General features: G+C 38.8%; 1 protein-coding gene across 1 annotated transcript in view; it reads left to right on the forward strand.

Annotated features, from left to right (window-relative positions):
- Nucleotides 1–18252, forward strand: part of DTNBP1 (dystrobrevin binding protein 1) — a 62269-nt gene extending 44017 nt beyond the window's left edge. The window contains exons 8-10 of the mRNA XM_021553254.3: nucleotides 12822–12977; nucleotides 14823–14966; nucleotides 17354–18252. Of these exons, the coding sequence (XP_021408929.1) occupies nucleotides 12822–12977; nucleotides 14823–14966; nucleotides 17354–17601 (548 nt within the window). The 3' untranslated portion in view covers nucleotides 17602–18252. The remainder of the gene's footprint in view (nucleotides 1–12821; nucleotides 12978–14822; nucleotides 14967–17353) is intronic.
- Nucleotides 18253–18455: the final 203 nt, after the last annotated feature.

Genomic DNA, 18455 nt, shown 5'->3' on the forward strand with positions numbered 1-18455 from the left:
TATGGTTAGATCTGTCTTTGATGCAGCCACTGTTTGATCTATATAGAAACACACGTATTGTCAAGGGAACTTCTTTAATACATAAGGCACAGATGAAAAATAATTTAGAATGAATAATATCAGCAAGGATGTTTCAAAATAGGAGCCTTTTTAACCAAATGTCTACAGTTTTATAGAGCATGAAATTATAGTAATGATGTTACTTTGATTCCTTATGCATGCTTCAGTTCTCATTAGCCTTAGATAGTCACTGTTAGAAACAGATTTAATCGTTTATAAGAGAACAACAATAGGTTGAAGTTCACTGTTTACTGAACACCTTGGTATAGCATTCATTCCAACCTAGAGAGAAAATGTGTTCCAACTGAACAGGAACGTTCTTGGTTCATTCCCATCTCCATCTCAAGCTTTGTTTATAATTTCAGGTATGTTTAGGAACTAATATTGAGGTGATTTGCTAGATGCTGTTCTGGTGTATTTGTCCCTGTCTTGAAATACCTCACTGTCTGTTTGTCATATTCCACTGGGTTTGTTGTTACCCAAGCCCCAGGACAGATTAGATGGTTTCAGTGTTAGTCTTGTGAGGAGTTTTTTCTTTAAATTCTCTTCATTTTTTTCTTTAAATTCTCTTCACTTTGCCTGTCTCTTTTGTGTTTTAAAAGGCATTCCAAAGTCTCTGGGCATCAAATGTTCAGACTCTCTGGTACTGTTTGTAACCCACTTCCATTAAGCTTTATGTTTTACTTAAAATTTTTTGGTCCTAATGAGTGTGAATGAAATTTTCCCTGCATGAAGCCAATGAAATCAAATGTGTCATCTGTTGTAATCTACAGCAGCAGTGAAGAGATGACAAATATTCTGCCTAAAACATTTGAAAGCTGAGGTCTTAAAATCTGTAATTTTATTTCTGTGTTAGTATTGAATAAGAATACCTTTGGTTGCTTTAAAAGGAGGCAGCAAATGTCTTTTGCCATGGAAGTTGGATACTGTTGGGGCTGACAAAGCAGATGTAGGATGACAGGAAGAAAGAGAAGGAAACAGGGCAGATATAATGGTGGCCTGAAGGCAATGTTTTTTTCTCACTGTCATGCCAAATGTATTGTGAACAAATAATTCATATTTAATAAAGGTCATACTGTGTTCTAATGATACCCTCCTCTAAAATTAGTTGATGTTCAGATTTCAAAGCAGCATGTTATTCCAGCTTAGATGTGAAAGAGGAAAAATTGGACACTGAGTAGGATCAGTTCACTTCTGCTTATAGTTTATTCTAATGCTTCACAAATTAGCATTTCCACTTCATATTTTGGAATCAGTATGTAGCAGGGGCTCTTTGAATTGGTCCAGGTGTGGGTGGCTGTATATGTTAGAGAGATTCAATGTGTGATTTTTGTGCTATGGAGAATGATACCTAGTAGAGAGGTGCTGTTTAGAGAAAGACAGTGGGAGTTAGGAAATTTAACTTTTTCAGAAATCAGCTGCATGTTTGCCCTGTGGAGAAAATGTGCAGGCACTTTGTAAGGTTTAAGGTACTTGTGACTAATTAGTGCTAAATTAATCTGAAGAACAAAATCAAAAATTAGGTTAGCAAGGCCTTATACATATTCAGGAGTTAAGGAAAATATTATAAATTAAGTGTTCTGTATTTTTAGCTGGCCTGAAGGTGAATGTTCTTAAAGTGCTTACAAATGTCAGAAGTTGATTGATACAGATATCAGGGAAATTAATTCCTCATTTTATACTGTATTGCAGCACAGGCACAAGTCAGTGCTTGCTGTCTCAAGGTGTGGCAGATGTTGAAGACTTGTGTGGCATCCCTGTGCTAGAAGAAAAGAAGGTAGGGGGAGGAAAAGCTGAGAGAGAGATTTCATACAGCTGTGTATATTGAAAAGAATCGTCTCATAGGAAGTGTATTTTACAGGTTTCACAGTCCTAATTACACTGACTTCCCTCTTCAGTCAGCCCCCTCCTTTTTTCCCTTCCCCCTTGCAAGTGCTTTTATCAGCTTCCTGAATTTCTGCTTTTTATTCACTCTTCACTGTCACGTTGATGTCTATGCATCCTTTAGGTGGATTTTCTTTGTTTGCTCAAATAAGATACTGTATCCTAGGTGTCATCTGTCAGGTCATTTTCACTGTAGGCATAGGGTTTAGTCACTGATGGTCACAAAGCAGGATGTGCTTCCTCACTCGAACCAAATTGTTCCTGCAGCCTCTTGGGATTTTGTCTGTCAGAGAAGCTTTAGTAGGTTCAGTTTTATTGTACTGGCTTTTTGTTTGTGGTGTTTGGTTTTGATAAGGCAAAGTCTTCTCTGTCTCTATTAAATGTCTTCCTCCTAGTTAGTATTGTTTTTTCTCCCCACAACTTGTTTAATCTCTACCAGGCTGGAGAAATCCAGGATGAAGGATCATATCTCATTTGTTATCTCTTTTGAACAGTTTGTTGGTTGCCCTTCTTGTCTCCCTCTGCCCCATCATAATTTCTCTTCCTTTGTATCTCCTTTCCTTTCATATTTCTTGTGTTTCATGCTCCACTGAAGCATCAGTAACATCACCCACCTGCCCCACCCTCTCCCTTGCTTTATGGGTGTCTTTCTTTTTGTTGCATATATTCATTGAGGTGTCAGGTCAAGCAACTGAGAGATACAGGAATTTTTGTCCTGTTTTAGTGGTAACAATTCCTCCCAATGAAAAGCAGGTGTAAAACCGAACATCAAATAAGACAACAATCTTAGCTATTAATTGTGCTCTTCCTTTGAGGGTACAGGTGACCTCGTTAGTCATGTTAACGAGTAGAACTTGTCTAGATGTATTTAATCCTAATAAATTACTCTGATTGTTTCCATTAGTCTGTTTATTTCTATGTATTAAATTATTTGTTTAAAACAATCTCTTAACCTAATGATAAGATCTTGGATAAGGCATGTGAGAAAAGACCTGCTAGTTTTTGTACTACCTTTAAACCAGCCTACTCCAGTACTTGAAATATTAATGACGTGCTTTTTAAGATCAGTTTGATTTGAATAGCAAATTTTATAATCAATTTATCTGTTACTCCAAACTAAACCAGAATAAGCACAAGGTTAAAATTGCACTGTTGATTTGTGCCTAGTGCTGCCATTGATGAATTAATGACTAAACAGCAAAAATAGTTTTGAGTGAACACGGTTGCAACTGGGGCTTTAGCTGGACCTGACAATGTGGTGGCTGTTGGTTTTACACCTGATATCACTTCTGTGCCAGCTTCAGGAGGACACATGATGGCTGATCCTCCATAAAAACACTCAAATACACCCCTCCAGAAGGGTTTCTTTTTCATAACTGTTGGATCTAGAAGAATTGGTTTTGTTCCCAGACACCAGTGCGTCTTAAGTGTGGCTGTGCCAGTTTGATCTAGTACCAAAAAATCAAGTTTGCTGTTTGGTTGAGTGGTGATCTGCCTTCACTTTGCCAACATTGTTGCACTAGTTTCATCTGGTTGTCTTTAAAGACAAATCATGGTAAAACTTGCATGTCAGAGGAAAAAATCTGAAAACTACTGATATGTTGAGACCTGGTAGCTTCCCTTCTTCTTAGTAGCAAACGTTGGCTACCACATGAAATCCTGGGAGATCTAGATCATTCCTCAGGGTTGAACAAAAGAAGAAAGTGAATGCAGCCATGCACTTTCCTGTTGTAATTTATAAACTGTGAAGAAGGAAGGGTTTTGGTTTTCTTCCCGTGTGCCCATGTTGTATGGTTTGCTCCTCTAGGTTTGCCCTTAAATCTTTTAGACAGCAAACAGACATGTCAAAGTTGCAGACACTGTTCTGAATTGGCAGTAAAAATATGGAAGGGCTTTGGCACTGTAGATAAATATGACCTTTAGTGTACCTTCAGTGTTGCAAGTTTGAACGCCTTGGAAGATGGCACAGAAATAAGTCAGCAAGCCAGTGGGAGCAGATCATCTTTCAAGACTTTTTTTCTTTCAAAAGATTTGTCTCAAATATTTTTCAAGTTTATCAAAAGAAATTTTTTCTTTTAATTGATCTATTTAATGACAGCTAATATTTTGCAAGTTGGAAATTCTGTCAGGGCTGCTTTTTTTGTTATGGTCTGTTATTTCTCAGCTATAGACCATTTAATATTCTGTGAAAAACGAAGAAGCAAGTGGAATTGGCTATGAGTATATGAAAACTAGATGTGTAGAAGAAAGTTTAAAAGTTAAAAATTTAAAACTCAATGTCCTTTCCGTAGAACTTACACACTGAATATTGCCTTACCTCTGAATCAGACCCCAACTAAACTGTTTGTCACATTTTAATTTTAAAGATACAAATGTTCAGTGGAAAAAACACACTGTGTATATTTCTGCACTTAATGTCAGATGCCCTGTTTTCTGCTATATAATGCCTTCCCATAGCAGAAAATGAGGAATTATAACTGTGAAAATATAGTGTATTCTGAAAATATGGCTTTATGCACAACCAAATTGTTCTGTTTGAAATGTAGTACAATTTTTTTGGTCTTCCTTTTATTTTGCCTATATAATTGTTACTGTCCAATTGGCTGAATTTAAAAACAACCCATTGATTGAAAAACACTTTCATAAGCGACTATTATAATGTAGCTTGAAGAGATCTGTCTTATGGTGTTATAAAAAGTATGGAAAAGACATGCCATTGCTAATATTGCATATTGGCTTTACTAGCAAATCACACTGGTACATGTTCCTTTTTTAAAAAGAATGAGGGCATTTTTGCTTTGCATTGGAGAATAAATATGGATTTTTAAAATAACCTGGTCTGTCATAGTTTGTACTCCTTGTGTAATGAATATGGAAGACTGCATGTAATTTAAAATTCCTCAGCTGATAACACTTCTCTAATAGCTGTCTGTTAGCAAGTAAGTCCTCTTGTGTTTGAATGCTCCTGGATGCAGATTTGTTAGAGGAAATGCTATTTCAGATATTGTTTCACTATTGATATCAAACAGAAGTGTTTGCTCATCACTAGGATTTCTAAAGAAAATCTGTAGGGTGATTCATTTGGGCTGTTAATCAGACAGTGTTGAACTGGACTAGGTTTGTAATCTAATGGTTCTATTTCTAAGAAATAAACACAGCATTAATTGCAGGAAGGAAGAGCAAATTTTTTGCTTGCATTGGAGAAATTGTTTTGACAGAAATTGAATAGGAAATAAACTGAGTTGTCAAGAAAAATAAATACTTCAAGCATGTTGTGTGCACTACTGATAAAATGATTGGCTTATGGTATGTTAAAAATATTACTACATATGAAATGTTGGCATAAACAAATAAGGCTGCTTCTACCTGTGGGAGTGTTACTTCACTGGTGGTCCTGCAGTTTTGACTGTGAATATTTAGTTTAATTTGTACAGTTTCTCACCTGTGAATTAGCTTAAAATAGAAAGAAAGAAAGTACAAGTCCAGAGGTGGCCACCAAGATTAGAGGGATGGAGCACCTCACCTAATAGGAAAGACAGAATTGGGATTTTGCAGCTGAGAAAAGAGAAGGCTTTTGGGATGACCTAATTGTGGCCTTCCAGAACCTGGAGGGAGCCTGCAGGAAAGACAAGTCAAGAAAGATGAGGAGTGACTTTTTACCAAGAGCATGTAGTGACAGGGCAAGGAGTAATGGATCCAAACTGACAGAGAGTAGGTTTAGATTTGATATTAGGGAAAAATTCTTTACTGCAAGGGTGGTGAGATGCTGGAACAGGTTGCCCAGGAAAGTTGCAAATGCCTATTCCTTGGAAGTGTTCAAGGCCAGGTTTGATTGAACTCTGAGTAACCTGGTCCAGTGGAAGGTCACGGCACAGCATTGTAACTAGATGATGTCTGAGGTCCCTTCCACTCAATCATTTTATCTAGAATTCATTCTATGATTCTGTGATATGTTTTTATGATCTGTTACCAAATATCTACATAATAAATATAGAATGCTTTACCAAGCATGTGAAAAAATCAAATGTTCTTTTAATTAGTTATATGATTGTTTTGTATAAGGTAGTATACAAAACAATCGCATTCTTCCCCCCTTCGGATTTATTGGTCATGTAAACCTAAAACTTGTACTAAAATATGTCTTCCAAAAAACCAAAATCCCTCCTCAGGTCTAAAATATTACACTGCCAATGTAAAGGGAGGTTAGACTGAATTGTATTGAGACTATAAATCTACAGCTCATTCCTTTTGTCTCTGAAGGCCTTTAGGACTGTTTGACAGGATCTGCCCCTCCCTCTGAAGAGAGAGGTAGAAATTACATGTTCAGTGAGAAAACTGGTTATTTTGAAAGCAGTTTATGGAGTGAAATTCTTATTTTGTTTTAGTTATTGGGAAAGAAGGCAGACATTGTTTCGCCTTCACTTTTTGAGGCAAGATTTAGTTCAGCACTCAGTGGTGTTGTTCTGAGTCTCTGAAATGAGTAGAGTTTAGGTGAAGAGTAGTTCCACTGCAGCAGGAGTTTGGAGCTGGGTGTTATTCTTAGGGACAAGTGAAAACTGATACCTGCCAACTGATTTGCCATGTCGTGGAACCTGTGTTTTCAACCTGTGCACAATGTGTTGTGACAGCAGAACAGTATCTCATCTTTAATTTACGTGTCTGCACATGCACATAATTTGATCTGGAAGGCAAATAGCTCACAGCTGTGCAAAGGTTAAGATTGGCATTATTCTTGTAGCAGCAGAAGCTACTTGACTGTCTTTGAAAGTCTTCTAATTCCAAAGCAAGAGTGGTTATCTTTTTGGAATGGAAAATAGTCATTAAATTGTTCAATAGATCAATTTGTACTCGGATGATGTGATGTTATTAGTCTTATTTGGGACAGATGCATGGACATTTGGAAACATGAATAGAATGCTGCAGTGCTGTGGTTTGCATTTTAAGTACTTCGGGTTTAGATTTGCAATCGATTAATTTTTCCATTTGAAAATTAGTATTTTTGAGGTAAGGCTGGAAAAGCAGTAATTGGAGAGCATATGCATTAAATACTGCATTTCATGACAGTAGAATTGTGCTGAATCATTTGAGCTGTTTTCAGGTACAATTTCTGTAATAGTGGGATTTTTCAACAGTGTGTGGCTAAATTTTAAAGCAAGATCATCTTCACAAATAAATGTACTGAAGGTACATATGACATTGTAAGTTTTATTTATAGTGGAAATGCATACTTTGCAGCTCACTAACTGAATTATTGTTCTTACATATTTTAGATGGTGGGTTTATAGGGAGGCAGGAGACAAGGGTGTGAACTCAGATGCTTGCTTTTTTTTCCTATTTTTTTTGTTACTTTCTGCACTAAGGTTCAGCTTAATGTTATCCTTCCCTCCTTCCCTTGCAAGTCACTTTTTATTCTCTTTCACTTATCTGAATAAAGGATAAATCAGGGAGGTAGAAGACCCTGTTGCTGACAGAGCCTGTCCTGGTGTAAGCTCGTGGTGCTCATATTCCACTGAAGTCCCCTTGCTAGATTCTGTCTTCTACAAAGACACATGTTGTCATTGAACACCAATGATCATAAAGGACATTGTACAAGAAAAGTGGGAGATGGTGGATTGCAGATTTGTTAACCCAGGAGGAGTCAGGCGTGTGCCTGAAGGAGAGAATCCCCCTCCAAAGCTTTTGCTGTAACATTTCCATGCTTTGCATGACATGAAGCAAGTGTGGAAAAACCCCACCCTTAATCTGCCATAGAACAGTATATCTGTGGTGATTTTGGCTATAGTTAAAACCACATTTGCAGGCATAAAAATTTGTCTGCTTCTAATTTTTTTAAAAACTTGAGAAATAGGCAAACAAGTTTAGGGATATTTTTAGTGACAAATGAACTGGGCAAAAATTTCTGAACCGCAGCAGATCTAGTTCTAAAATAAGACTCCATTGTGATGCTGTGGGCTGCCTTGCAGGGCAGTCCCCTCAGCCTGGTGTATTTTTAATCACAAATGCAAATTTATTTTTTTTTTTTATCCTAGGTGTATTTACATTTTTAGGACTCAGTTTGTGCATTTGCTCTTTGGTGGAGTGTATTTTTAGTGTCTCTTAACTGTGATGATTTCCTGGTAGCCAGATAAAGTTTGGAGTTCTGTGGAAACCTTTTCCCAAGCTGTTTCCTGTCACATTGGTTGAAAGCTGCCTCTTCCTCCAGGTGCTGCATTAGTAACTGGAATCCTGTTGCACACAGACACCTATTGTCTGTTGGTTGTTCTGATATTTATTTAAGCTTATCCTTTATATTCCAAGGATTTCAAGTAAGCTTTTTTTTTTTGTTCAAAGAGAATTTTTAAGGTAAGCCAACTTGTTGAAACTGCTTTCTGAGAAATGTTAAAAATTATCTTTCTGCGCTGGTAAAACCTCTGCTTTTCTTCTTGACTAGATGGTTTGTGGGCTACTTGGAGTTTTCAAATTCTGATGCAATCTATAAAAACCCTAGTTAGGTATTACCAAGAAGTACATACAGTCATTTTTAATGACTAATTTTTTATATAATCTTACTTTTAATAAAACATTTATTCATGAAAGTGCAGGCTTTTGAGAGTTGGCAGACAGTAAATCTCATTTGGAACAGTGGGATTTTTTTCAAACACATGATCTTTCTATCATTGAGTGAAATACTGACTTCACATTCTAGTGAATCAGGACTTAATTTTTTATTGTAATTACTTTAATATGTCGTTAGTAAAAACAAATTGTTTTGTAAAGAGACTGTTAAATAAGAGTTTAAAAACATCTAGGACTGATAGTTTTCACTTGTTTTCCTTTCACTCTTCTGTGGAAGAAAGACTGTGTGCTCCTAGATCACTTATTCTACTTTTTTTCCCCCCAGGTTTTGCCAACACACTCTCCCCACCTGTCAGCAAACTACAGTGCAAGAGTGCCCTGCACATCCTCCCTTTTAGCATCAACATGTATTCTAAATTCTGTCAAGAATAATTTAAACATTTTTCAGGGAAACTGCATCCTTTGAAGCACTCCCTGGTGTCTTGTCTTCCTTTGATATTTTTAGTTGAAAAGGTCTGTAACGAGGCAGTTTGCAGTATAAGTTGCTAAGTCATAAGGCACTCAGAAAGCTGCTTGGCTGTCTGCCTTTCATTGTCTGTTTGTATGATTTTATTGTTCTGATTTTTGAAGGATTTTGGTCATTCAGTGAGCAGCCAGCCCAGTGATAGGTTTTGACGGTCTCACACGGTGCTCCCGCAGCGGAGTGATGATGTTCCAGTCTGGATGGATGCTCAGCAGGGTGGGCAAATGACCGGCTGGGTGGGAGGGTGGTGCTTTGTGGGTCATCCCTACCTGGGGGATGGGAGCAAAGCCAGAGCTCTATCCCAGAGGAGGAGATGGAGGGTTCTGGCACTGAGGGAGATGACCCTGGCTCTGTGGAAAAGCCTGGGGGTCCCATGGGCAGCATGCCAGAGGTGCCAGCCTGCAGCACATCAGGCAGCAGGGAAGGCCACAGCACCCTGGGCCATGTGAGTGGGAATGTGGCCAGGAGTTCAGGGAAAGGGATTATCCTCTACACAGCATGTCTTCATGCTGTGTCCAGTTTCAAGCTCTCCCAGCACAGGAGGAACATCAAAAACCAGCAGTGGGTTCAGGGAAGGACTGCTTGAAGGTTTGATATATGTAGCAAAAGCAAAAAAAACCAAAAACATAAAGAATACGTGTACGCATTTTAATGGTCTGGTTGGATGAGTCTACAAAAAGCAAATGAACTGTAGAGGGAGGGAAAAGGGGCATTTTTTTGTGTTCTCTGTGTCTTTCTCTCTGTGGACCAGATGCATTTATGAGTTCTACATCACATGAGATGTGAAGTTACATAATAAATTAATTGAAGGGAAGTAGATTGGTTGTGTATGAAAGCACCAGAAAGCCATCCATTTGGATAACTTGACATCTTTCATGTTGGGACTAAGGAATGTGCTAGCCATGTAAACAGCCAGTGTTTTCTGTTGCTGGCTTTTTTTTTTTTTTTTTAATTTTAATTTTTTTGTCAGTCTTCCAACTTATTTGGGAAATCGGTTGTGCATAGCTGGAAAATGTTTTAGATTAAAGCATTAAATGGTCACTTTGTTGGTTGCATGAAAACTTGCAACTGTACTGTGCCAGAATTTGTATTTGTAGGAAGTGGCAGCCAGGCCTAGGAGTGATACCAGGCAATGGTGTCCTGTACACTTGTTACACTTGTACACTGGTTACAAGCTATTGTCATTTGTTCCTTTGGAGTTTGGATTCTCCTGGTGTCTGGTTCAAACACTGAAGATATGGGGCAGGGTGTCAGGCTGTGGGTTGTACCCTGAGGTGAGCAGGATGAGCCGTGGGGCTGTTCTGGGTGTGGTGCAGAAGGCTCAGCACTCAAGTGTTCACTTTTTCAGAAAAAAAAATGCCTACTTTTAGTGTCTGCTCTCTTAAAAGTCATAGCTGGTGGGGAATTAGTCATCTTTTATTTGGGTTATTGTGGCTATTCCTGTATGCCTGCATCTAATTTTGAATTAGCATTTTCTGTGTAGTCTTTTTTTCTTTTCTGTGCACAGTGTGATAGAGAAATAGGTGCCATTGCTAATTGAAAAGTACAGTTTTAGGGTGAAAGGAAAAATACAATACTATTTTAAGTGTGCCAAGTCTCAGTTTGCCTCCTGGGAGGAATTTGTATGAGCAGTGTATGATGGCATATGGATGATACTCTTGTCTTTCTTGGAACTCCTTTGGTTCTGTGTCTATTCAGTTTTATAAACTACACTTGGCTTAGGGAAAATGTAATTCTGAGTATCTCTGTGAAAGAAACAGTACACCTGTTTTCTTCGGTTTCATGTTTGATGGTTGGCTTCACCTCCCATCCTTAGCATTTCTGACAACAAACAGAAAACTGAAATGCAGCAGTTTGGTTTTGCTTAGCCAAGCACTTCTTACTACACCTGGCAGGGCGTGAAATCGTGCAGCAAGGTTCTAGATGTTAACTCTCTATCTGACTTTGGAGAACAAGTCTGTGACAGCTCTTCAGCTCATGTAGTTACAGTTTGCTGTGGAACCTGCCAGCACAGCAGGCAGCTGTTGGCATTCAGCTCTGGCCAGTGACAATTTCAACAGTTTACAGGATGTTTTAGTCTAAAGTTAAAAACAAAGAGCTAAATGTCAAGAAAGAGATTGTATCAGTCTCATGCTACTTGGATGCCATCGATGTTTTGGGGCTAAAAATAACCCAAATTACCAATCTAGAGTGCAAAACTGTCAGAATATATTATGAGAGAGACAGAAAATTCTTATTGTCAGTGAGAGCTGCTGGCTTTTATTATTACAATTGAATAGCATTTCTGCATCATAGACCATCTTATTAATAATTGCTCATCATCCAGGACTGCAGTAAAGGATTTGCTCCAGGGGACATGGAGTCATCGTACACCACAGTGTAATTGATAATAAAGACATGCTGCCTTCAGGGAAGATGCATTCCTTTTATACACTGATGTTTTACTTCTGAAATCTCCTTTAAAAAAGAGATTGCTGCTTATTTACTGATACTTTAATGACTATTTGGTGTGTCAGTCCAGTTTCCTGGCTTCTTTTGGCATCAGCCACAGTTCAGTTGCTTCTGTGTATGGTCTGTGACCTTGATGCAGACAACAGCGTAAATTAACTGCTCTCTGATGTTTTGCCTGGTTTAATAAAACATGTTCTGCATTTGGGCAATAATCTCCATAATAGTAAATGCTTTTAATGAATGTCCGTGTTGTAGAATATCACTAAACATAACGTTTTTCCTGGAAGGCTGACACAATGCTTGTCCTAGAAAACCTTATGCTCCCTCAGCATTTATCCATGTGGATGCCATATTCCAGCTGTGTCTGTCTGGCATGTGAAAACTTGGACATTTTTCACCCAGCAGTATTTGTTGGAGCTTTCGCTAATGGGCAGGACAGAACAGACCAGTATCTCTTCTTGCAACCCCTGTCCCTTCCATCAGTAGCTCAGCTGGAAAATTCCTTTTTTGTTGTAAGCAGAGCACTCATGACACCAGAAAAGTGAACAGAGAACTCTGGGAAAAGGGTTCCAGGTTATATATTCCTACTAAAAAACAATTGTTTTGAAGCATGTTCTAACAGTCTGGCTGCAGTCAGTGCTTCAATAGCAACTACGTATTTTTATCGTAGAAGATGTTATTCTGCAATAAACAACACAATTCTTTTCCCTTCTGTCCAGTGTAGAGTAAAACAGAGGGGAAGGAGTTCCTCTAATGATATTCTGTCCAACATTTCCTAATTCTGTCTAATATTTCCTTTGCTGCACGTACATGTAGGATTCTTCAAGGAATTTTTCCATTCTGTCTGGAGGCTGACAAAGCCAGAATGTCAGGCACACATGCACACACACATATGTTATGTATGTGTATTTATATGTATGTATATATATGTATCTTGCCACCTGCATTGTGGTGGACATGTGCAGCACTATTCAAATGAAAAGTGTTGTTTTTGTGTGCATTAGGTGCATATGACTGCAGAAGCATCATTACCTCAGGTGTTTTTGGCAGAATTCTGAAATCCCAGTTGCTGATGGACAGTGTTCTCAGGTGTTCCTGTTTATACAGCTCAGGAAATGTGCATCTTGCCTCAAGATAAAAAGGTTCCAACATCACTTTAATGTGAAGGTTATGCTATCTAATACAGTATTCCCATCCTGGTTTAAAATGCAGTTGCAAAGCACAGGGAGCTTCTGTTATTTAAGTAACAGTCTGTCAGAATTTACTGAATTGGTTCTGTAGGTTTTAAATTCTGAGGTGGGGGGGATACACCTTCAATATTTGATTTGTCTGTTTGTTTTATGCTCAGCTGAACTTGATGCTGAACATGCACAGAAGGTTTTGGACATGGAGCACACGCAGCAGATGAAGCTAAAGGAGCGCCAGAAGTTCTTCGAAGAAGCCTTCCAGCAGGACATGGAGCAATACCTTTCCACGGGCTACTTGCAGATAGCAGAGAGGAGAGGCAAGTTGTAAAATACCTTTTGCACAAACTCCCAGCTGGGAGAGCATTGTTGAGCGGGCAGAGCCAGCAGTGCTTACAGAGGAAGCACAGCAAAAATGTCCAGATTCTTCCCCAGTAGAACTGGAACTTCAGATAAGCCTTTCAAACAAACTTTGTGTCCCAGGGGTACTGGATACCTTAGAAGATTAGTCAGGCTCTGCTTCTTGTCTGAGAAAACGCAGAGCACTGAACTACATGTGGAACAACATTTTTCTCTGCAGCTGAAGAGTGCATATATGTAAAAATATGGATGGAGGCAGCTGCTTTGTCCACTGGAGTTCCAAAACCTGGGATTGCCAGGGAGATGCCTCAGAATATTTTGTGAAGTGCAGAGAAAAGTTCAGTAGCATTTCTGAGTAGTTCCCAGGTGGCAGCTATGTCCACTGGGTGTGACTGGGACAGAGGAGGTCACATTAAGTGTTCTCCTGATTAAGAAATGGCACAAGTCTGGCATCTCTGGACTGGTTAAAGCACAAGAATGTCAGAGATGACAGGGAATTCTGTGTGGAAGATTTCCATCTGTTAGGCCAAAATGCAGGGATTGTTGGACTGGTAAGGTAGCCAGTGAGAAATTAAGCATTCATGTGGCAGGAAAAAGTGTAGATATTCTGTCCTTGCTCCAAGTGCAATTCTGCTATAATTTGTAATGTCAGAGTGGGGAATACAATCCAGGGTTTCCATTTCTCTGCATGAGAGCTATAAATACTCATCTACAAGTTGCTCTGCATAGGTGGCTAAGGAGAGGTGGGATATGTAAATTTGGTCAAGGAAGGAACTGTGTTTGAGTCCCCTGCTTTCTGTAATATGTTGTCTTTTAGACTAAAAGTGGACATTGTCCTGGGCTGGTACTGGACACACAGCTCTTTTAGTGTGTTATGCTGCCTAACATTTGGAACTTCATTTTTTTAGGATGTTGTGGAGCCCAAGTGTATCAAAGAAACTGTTTAATTAAAGTTTTGGATCTGTAGCATATTTGAAAAAAATTCCCCCGGTCAAATTCCAGAATTTCATCTCAGTTCACCTATTAAGGCTTTCAATAATGTAATTGTTATGTTTAGATAAACAAGTAAACTGTTCATTGTAATAATTTGATATTATGCAGCAGCTGGATTTAAATCTGAGTGACCCTGAACTTACTTGTTTCCTGTTCATATGTTTTGCTGTTCAAAGAAGAATATGCTAATCTAAGTAATTGCTTCCCATGCAAATTGTCAGTACTGTATCAACAGTAATAAGTAATATGCTTGAGTAATTAGTAATGTGAATTACCCATGCTGAGAGAAGATACTGGGCATGAGCCTGGGTTTTAGAGACTGCTGTAATTTCTTAGATTAACTGAGAGAAGAACAGCTGCTCTCTGTTAACATTAATCCTAGTTTCTGAATTTCTGTGTCCCTTATATATTGACATTTAGTGGCTGTGTGCTTAAATATGTTTGTTTTTCTCTAAAAAGACTTCTGGTTGAGAAATTTGAAAGGAGTGTTCCGAAATGGAAAGTTTCAATCCTTGCACCTGAGTCCCATCTCAGCTTATTTCTGAGAAAGTTATTGCTATAAATACTGCTGCTAAAAATGTTTTGGTTTACAAAAGCAGTAATGGATGTTACTTTCACAACAAAGATTGCACAGAGTGCTCTTGGATTTGGGCTGAGGTTGCTGCTGAGCAGCTCCTGTGGGTGGGCTCCTTTCCATTCCTAGAGTGTAATTATTGCTGCTGCAGACAATTAGAGCAGCCTCTGGAGCCTTGGTAGGCAAGAACCTCGTGTAGCTGATGGTCTGTTCGCTCATTGTGCTGTTTCTCCTGCAGAACCGATTGGAAGTATGTCTTCCATGGAGGTGAACGTGGACATGCTGGAGCAGATGGACCTAATGGACATGTCTGACCAGGAAGCACTTGATGTCTTTTTAAACTCAGGAAGCGAAGACAATAATGTGCTCTCTCCCATGCTGGGTATGGTACTTGTAGTGACAGCCTGCTTAGACACAGTGATAAACCACCAGAACTGCTCTCATCTGTAATGGGCGATGTTATCTCATAAAACATCACACTTGATGCACTTTGACTGTTCTTCATTAGTGCTTCTCGAAACATTAACATTTAGTTGCTGTACAAGGGAGTTGCTGCAAAACTATGTGATATTTCTAGACAATCTCATCTGTCGTACTGCAGCTCCCTGTTGTATTCATCACAGTCTGGTGGTGGTGTGTAGGGTAGGTGGTGTGTTACATACTGGCTTGAGGGGCATTTTTTCCAATACACAGTTAATAGAGGACGTTTAGACAAACATAAACAGAAAGCTTGCAGTATTAGGTTTTTATTGTTAATATTGATTTCTTAAAGCTTGTCCAGAATGTTGCTGGTCAAATTTGGACCAGTTGTGTAATGCAAGATCTTCAGTGAGAGATACTGAGAGACAAAGTTCAATCCAGCAGTTTACATATACACTGGGAATTAGTGTCACAATACCAGATCTTTTACCTACCATGGAAGCGTTTTCTTAGTTAAAAACTTAAGTGCTAAAAGGCCTTTCCTCAAAAGAGCCGAAATGATTTTTCTTGTGGGAGATGATGAAGCTCCTTTAGAGGTCCTTTTCATTTCTTCTGAAAATATAGATTGAAATATTTTTATGGAAGTACTAACAGTATTCCCTTTGTAAAGGTGATTAACAGCTGCTGTGAACATAAATGGTCAAGGCACACTTGACTACTAAAGGTTTAGGGTTTTGTGTTTCATTGCAAAACCTTAATTGAGATAGGTGGTTTTGGATAGGCATCCACTTCATGCATTACGTAAGCTGATCATCATTTGAGCTTGCCAGTAATTGCAGAATCTAGGACTGTTTTCCCTTTGCTGGCTGTTTGGCAGATGCTTGTTGGACCAAGCTTTGTGTCTTAACAGCAGTCTCATTTGGATTATCTAAGGAAGGGCAGAAACTAGTTTTTAAACTAAGTAGATAAATGCATTAGCTTTTGAAAAAAAAAACCAACATTATTTTATGCTGTAATCTAAATATTACAGCATATATATACAGCATCTAAATGTGGACATACACTGCAATATACTGTACATGTGCTGTAATAATGTTCCAGCACTGCAACGTTACTGCAGTGTTAAGTCTCATGAGTCTTGCTTTTGTGGTTCCAGATATTTTAATTCCCTCTGATTAAGGGCTTTTTGTGCTTGTCTTAAGAACTTGGCACCCCAGTATCAAAGCAGAAAAATTAGATTGGCTTAAAGGTAACCCTTTATTTTGCTGTCAGTGAAGAACTAGGTTGGCAGGGCAAGGTTTGTTTGACAACTGGGCTGAACGCCACAAAAAAAAGGTAAGTTATTTTAATAGCTTGTAAAAATGAGAATCAGCTCAAGACATTGAAATGTTTTCAAATTTGCCTTGCTATAAGCATTGTCAGCTTTTGGACATTGGCTTCACAACATTTCATGGCAGTAAGTTAAACTGCAAAATTGAGTTAGTGCTATCATTCCTGAAAACTCCTCCTCTGTGTGTTGTCTAAATTGATCTAATGCATGCTGGTGCACATCACAAGGCAGGTTCTCTGAAATTTCTAGTGTTAAAATGTAACTCAGATACTTGAGGGGCAGGCATAGACAGTGTAGTTTGAACTGCTCTGCAAACAGTCTGAGCAGAGATAAGGTGTAGCTTACATCCATCTGACCCTTCTGAAAAACTTCTTAATAAAATTTTTAAGAGAATTTTCTCACTAAAGTTACTCATCAGCTGAAGCTGGCTGCTCTGACTATGGAGAACGCTTTTTGTCCATATATAGGAGATAAGGAATAAAGGGCTTTCTTTGGCAGATGACACAGAAAATATTTAGGTATTTCATTATTTTAACATTTTCCTATCAGGAACTGCCCAGGGAAGAGGATCTAATTGTGAAACCTGAGCTTTCGAACTGCAAGCAAACACTGTTATGCTCAACTTGCTTAAAAGTCTTTTCTACATAGGATATGGAAGAAGCAGAGTCTCAAAATCCCACTCCTGTGCACTTGAGCTGTGGCACAGCTCTACCAAAGTATTGTTTTCATGCTGAATTAAATTTGGTTTGCCTTTACATCTTCATTTTTAGTCAAAATGGGTGATGATTGTTATTGCCTGCTTCCTAGTTATTTGTTTGGTTTCGTATTTCCAATCTGTGTAGTTTTATTTCACTGAGTTTATTGAGAGGTTTTCCTCTTGGTATCTTGCGAAAGAAGGAAAACAGCCTGAAAGTGGCTCCTTAACCAGCGCCAAGCTGATGTTAATGCACTGACTTCTCAATCCCCTTGCTGAGCCACAGTTTGACTGTTGTTGCTGTTGCTGTTTTCCCAACTTTCAGGGCCCGACTCCAACACCTACGTGAACGAGATCAGTCTCCAGGTGCCAAGCCAGTCGGAGTTACGGCAGAAACTCTGTTCCCTGTCCTCAACCTGCACCGACTCCGCCAGCCAGGATGCGAGTGAAGGAGAGTCCCCTGTTGTTCAGTCGGATGAAGAGGAGGTTCAAGTGGACACTGCCCTTGCTGCTGTAACTGAGAGAAAGGGTGCTTCAGATGGCAGTGATGAAAGTGACTCTCAAACTATTTGAATCTTAAAACCATATCCTTTAAGAATGACTTCTGAATGAATGAACAAGTGAATGAAGAGCTTGCCTGTGTAACAATTTGCTAACCAAGTGTAACAGCCAGATCTTTTTACTTAGTAATACTGCCTTTTTACAAAATTGCCAGTCATGTGGAGGTTAGTTTTTAAAGAAAAAATTATGCCTAAAGCACACACACTTTAACAGTAGTCTTGGGGCTCAGGGGAGCAGTAAAACTGTTGTATATACTATGTATAAGAGAATTTAAGGGGAAAGGTAGAAGTTACTTTGACCACTAACCTTTATATGGCTGATTGGAAGTACTTAAGAGTTGACGTGTAATACTGAACCCAAATTGTTCCTTGCATGTTTTCAGCTGCTGCAACTGAAGATTTAGGATTCAAACCAAAATGAAAAGTTATTTTCTACTCTTTACTACCTACTGTCTGCCTCCTGCCTTTGTCTACTAACGCAGCAGTGTCTACTGTTCTCACACTTCTTATTCAGGACCAACTTAGTTATAGGTGTTACGGAAAAAATAAGAAACCAAGAAGGAGGAGAGATGCATATGGAAATATTGCACTCCTTGTGGAGCAGGTATCTTAGCATTGTGTACTTACTCCTCTTTCAAGATAAAATAAAGAATTTCTATCCCAACCATGTCTTTTACTTGACTACCTAGGTATTTTATTGATGACAAGTGAATAGAGGAGCCTAACCCAGGAAAAAAAATGATGAGGAGCACCAATGTAATGTGCTTTTCCATGGTAACATCTAAGTGCATGTATTCTAGAAACCTCAGGACCTATAGCCATCATCTCATTCCCGTTTTTTCTGCAGTTGTTTTTCTCTCTGAACTC

This window comes from Lonchura striata, chromosome 2, assembly GCF_050655825.1.
Source record: "Lonchura striata isolate lonStrDom1 chromosome 2, ASM5065582v1, whole genome shotgun sequence".
NCBI classification, from domain to species: Eukaryota; Metazoa; Chordata; class Aves; order Passeriformes; family Estrildidae; genus Lonchura; species Lonchura striata.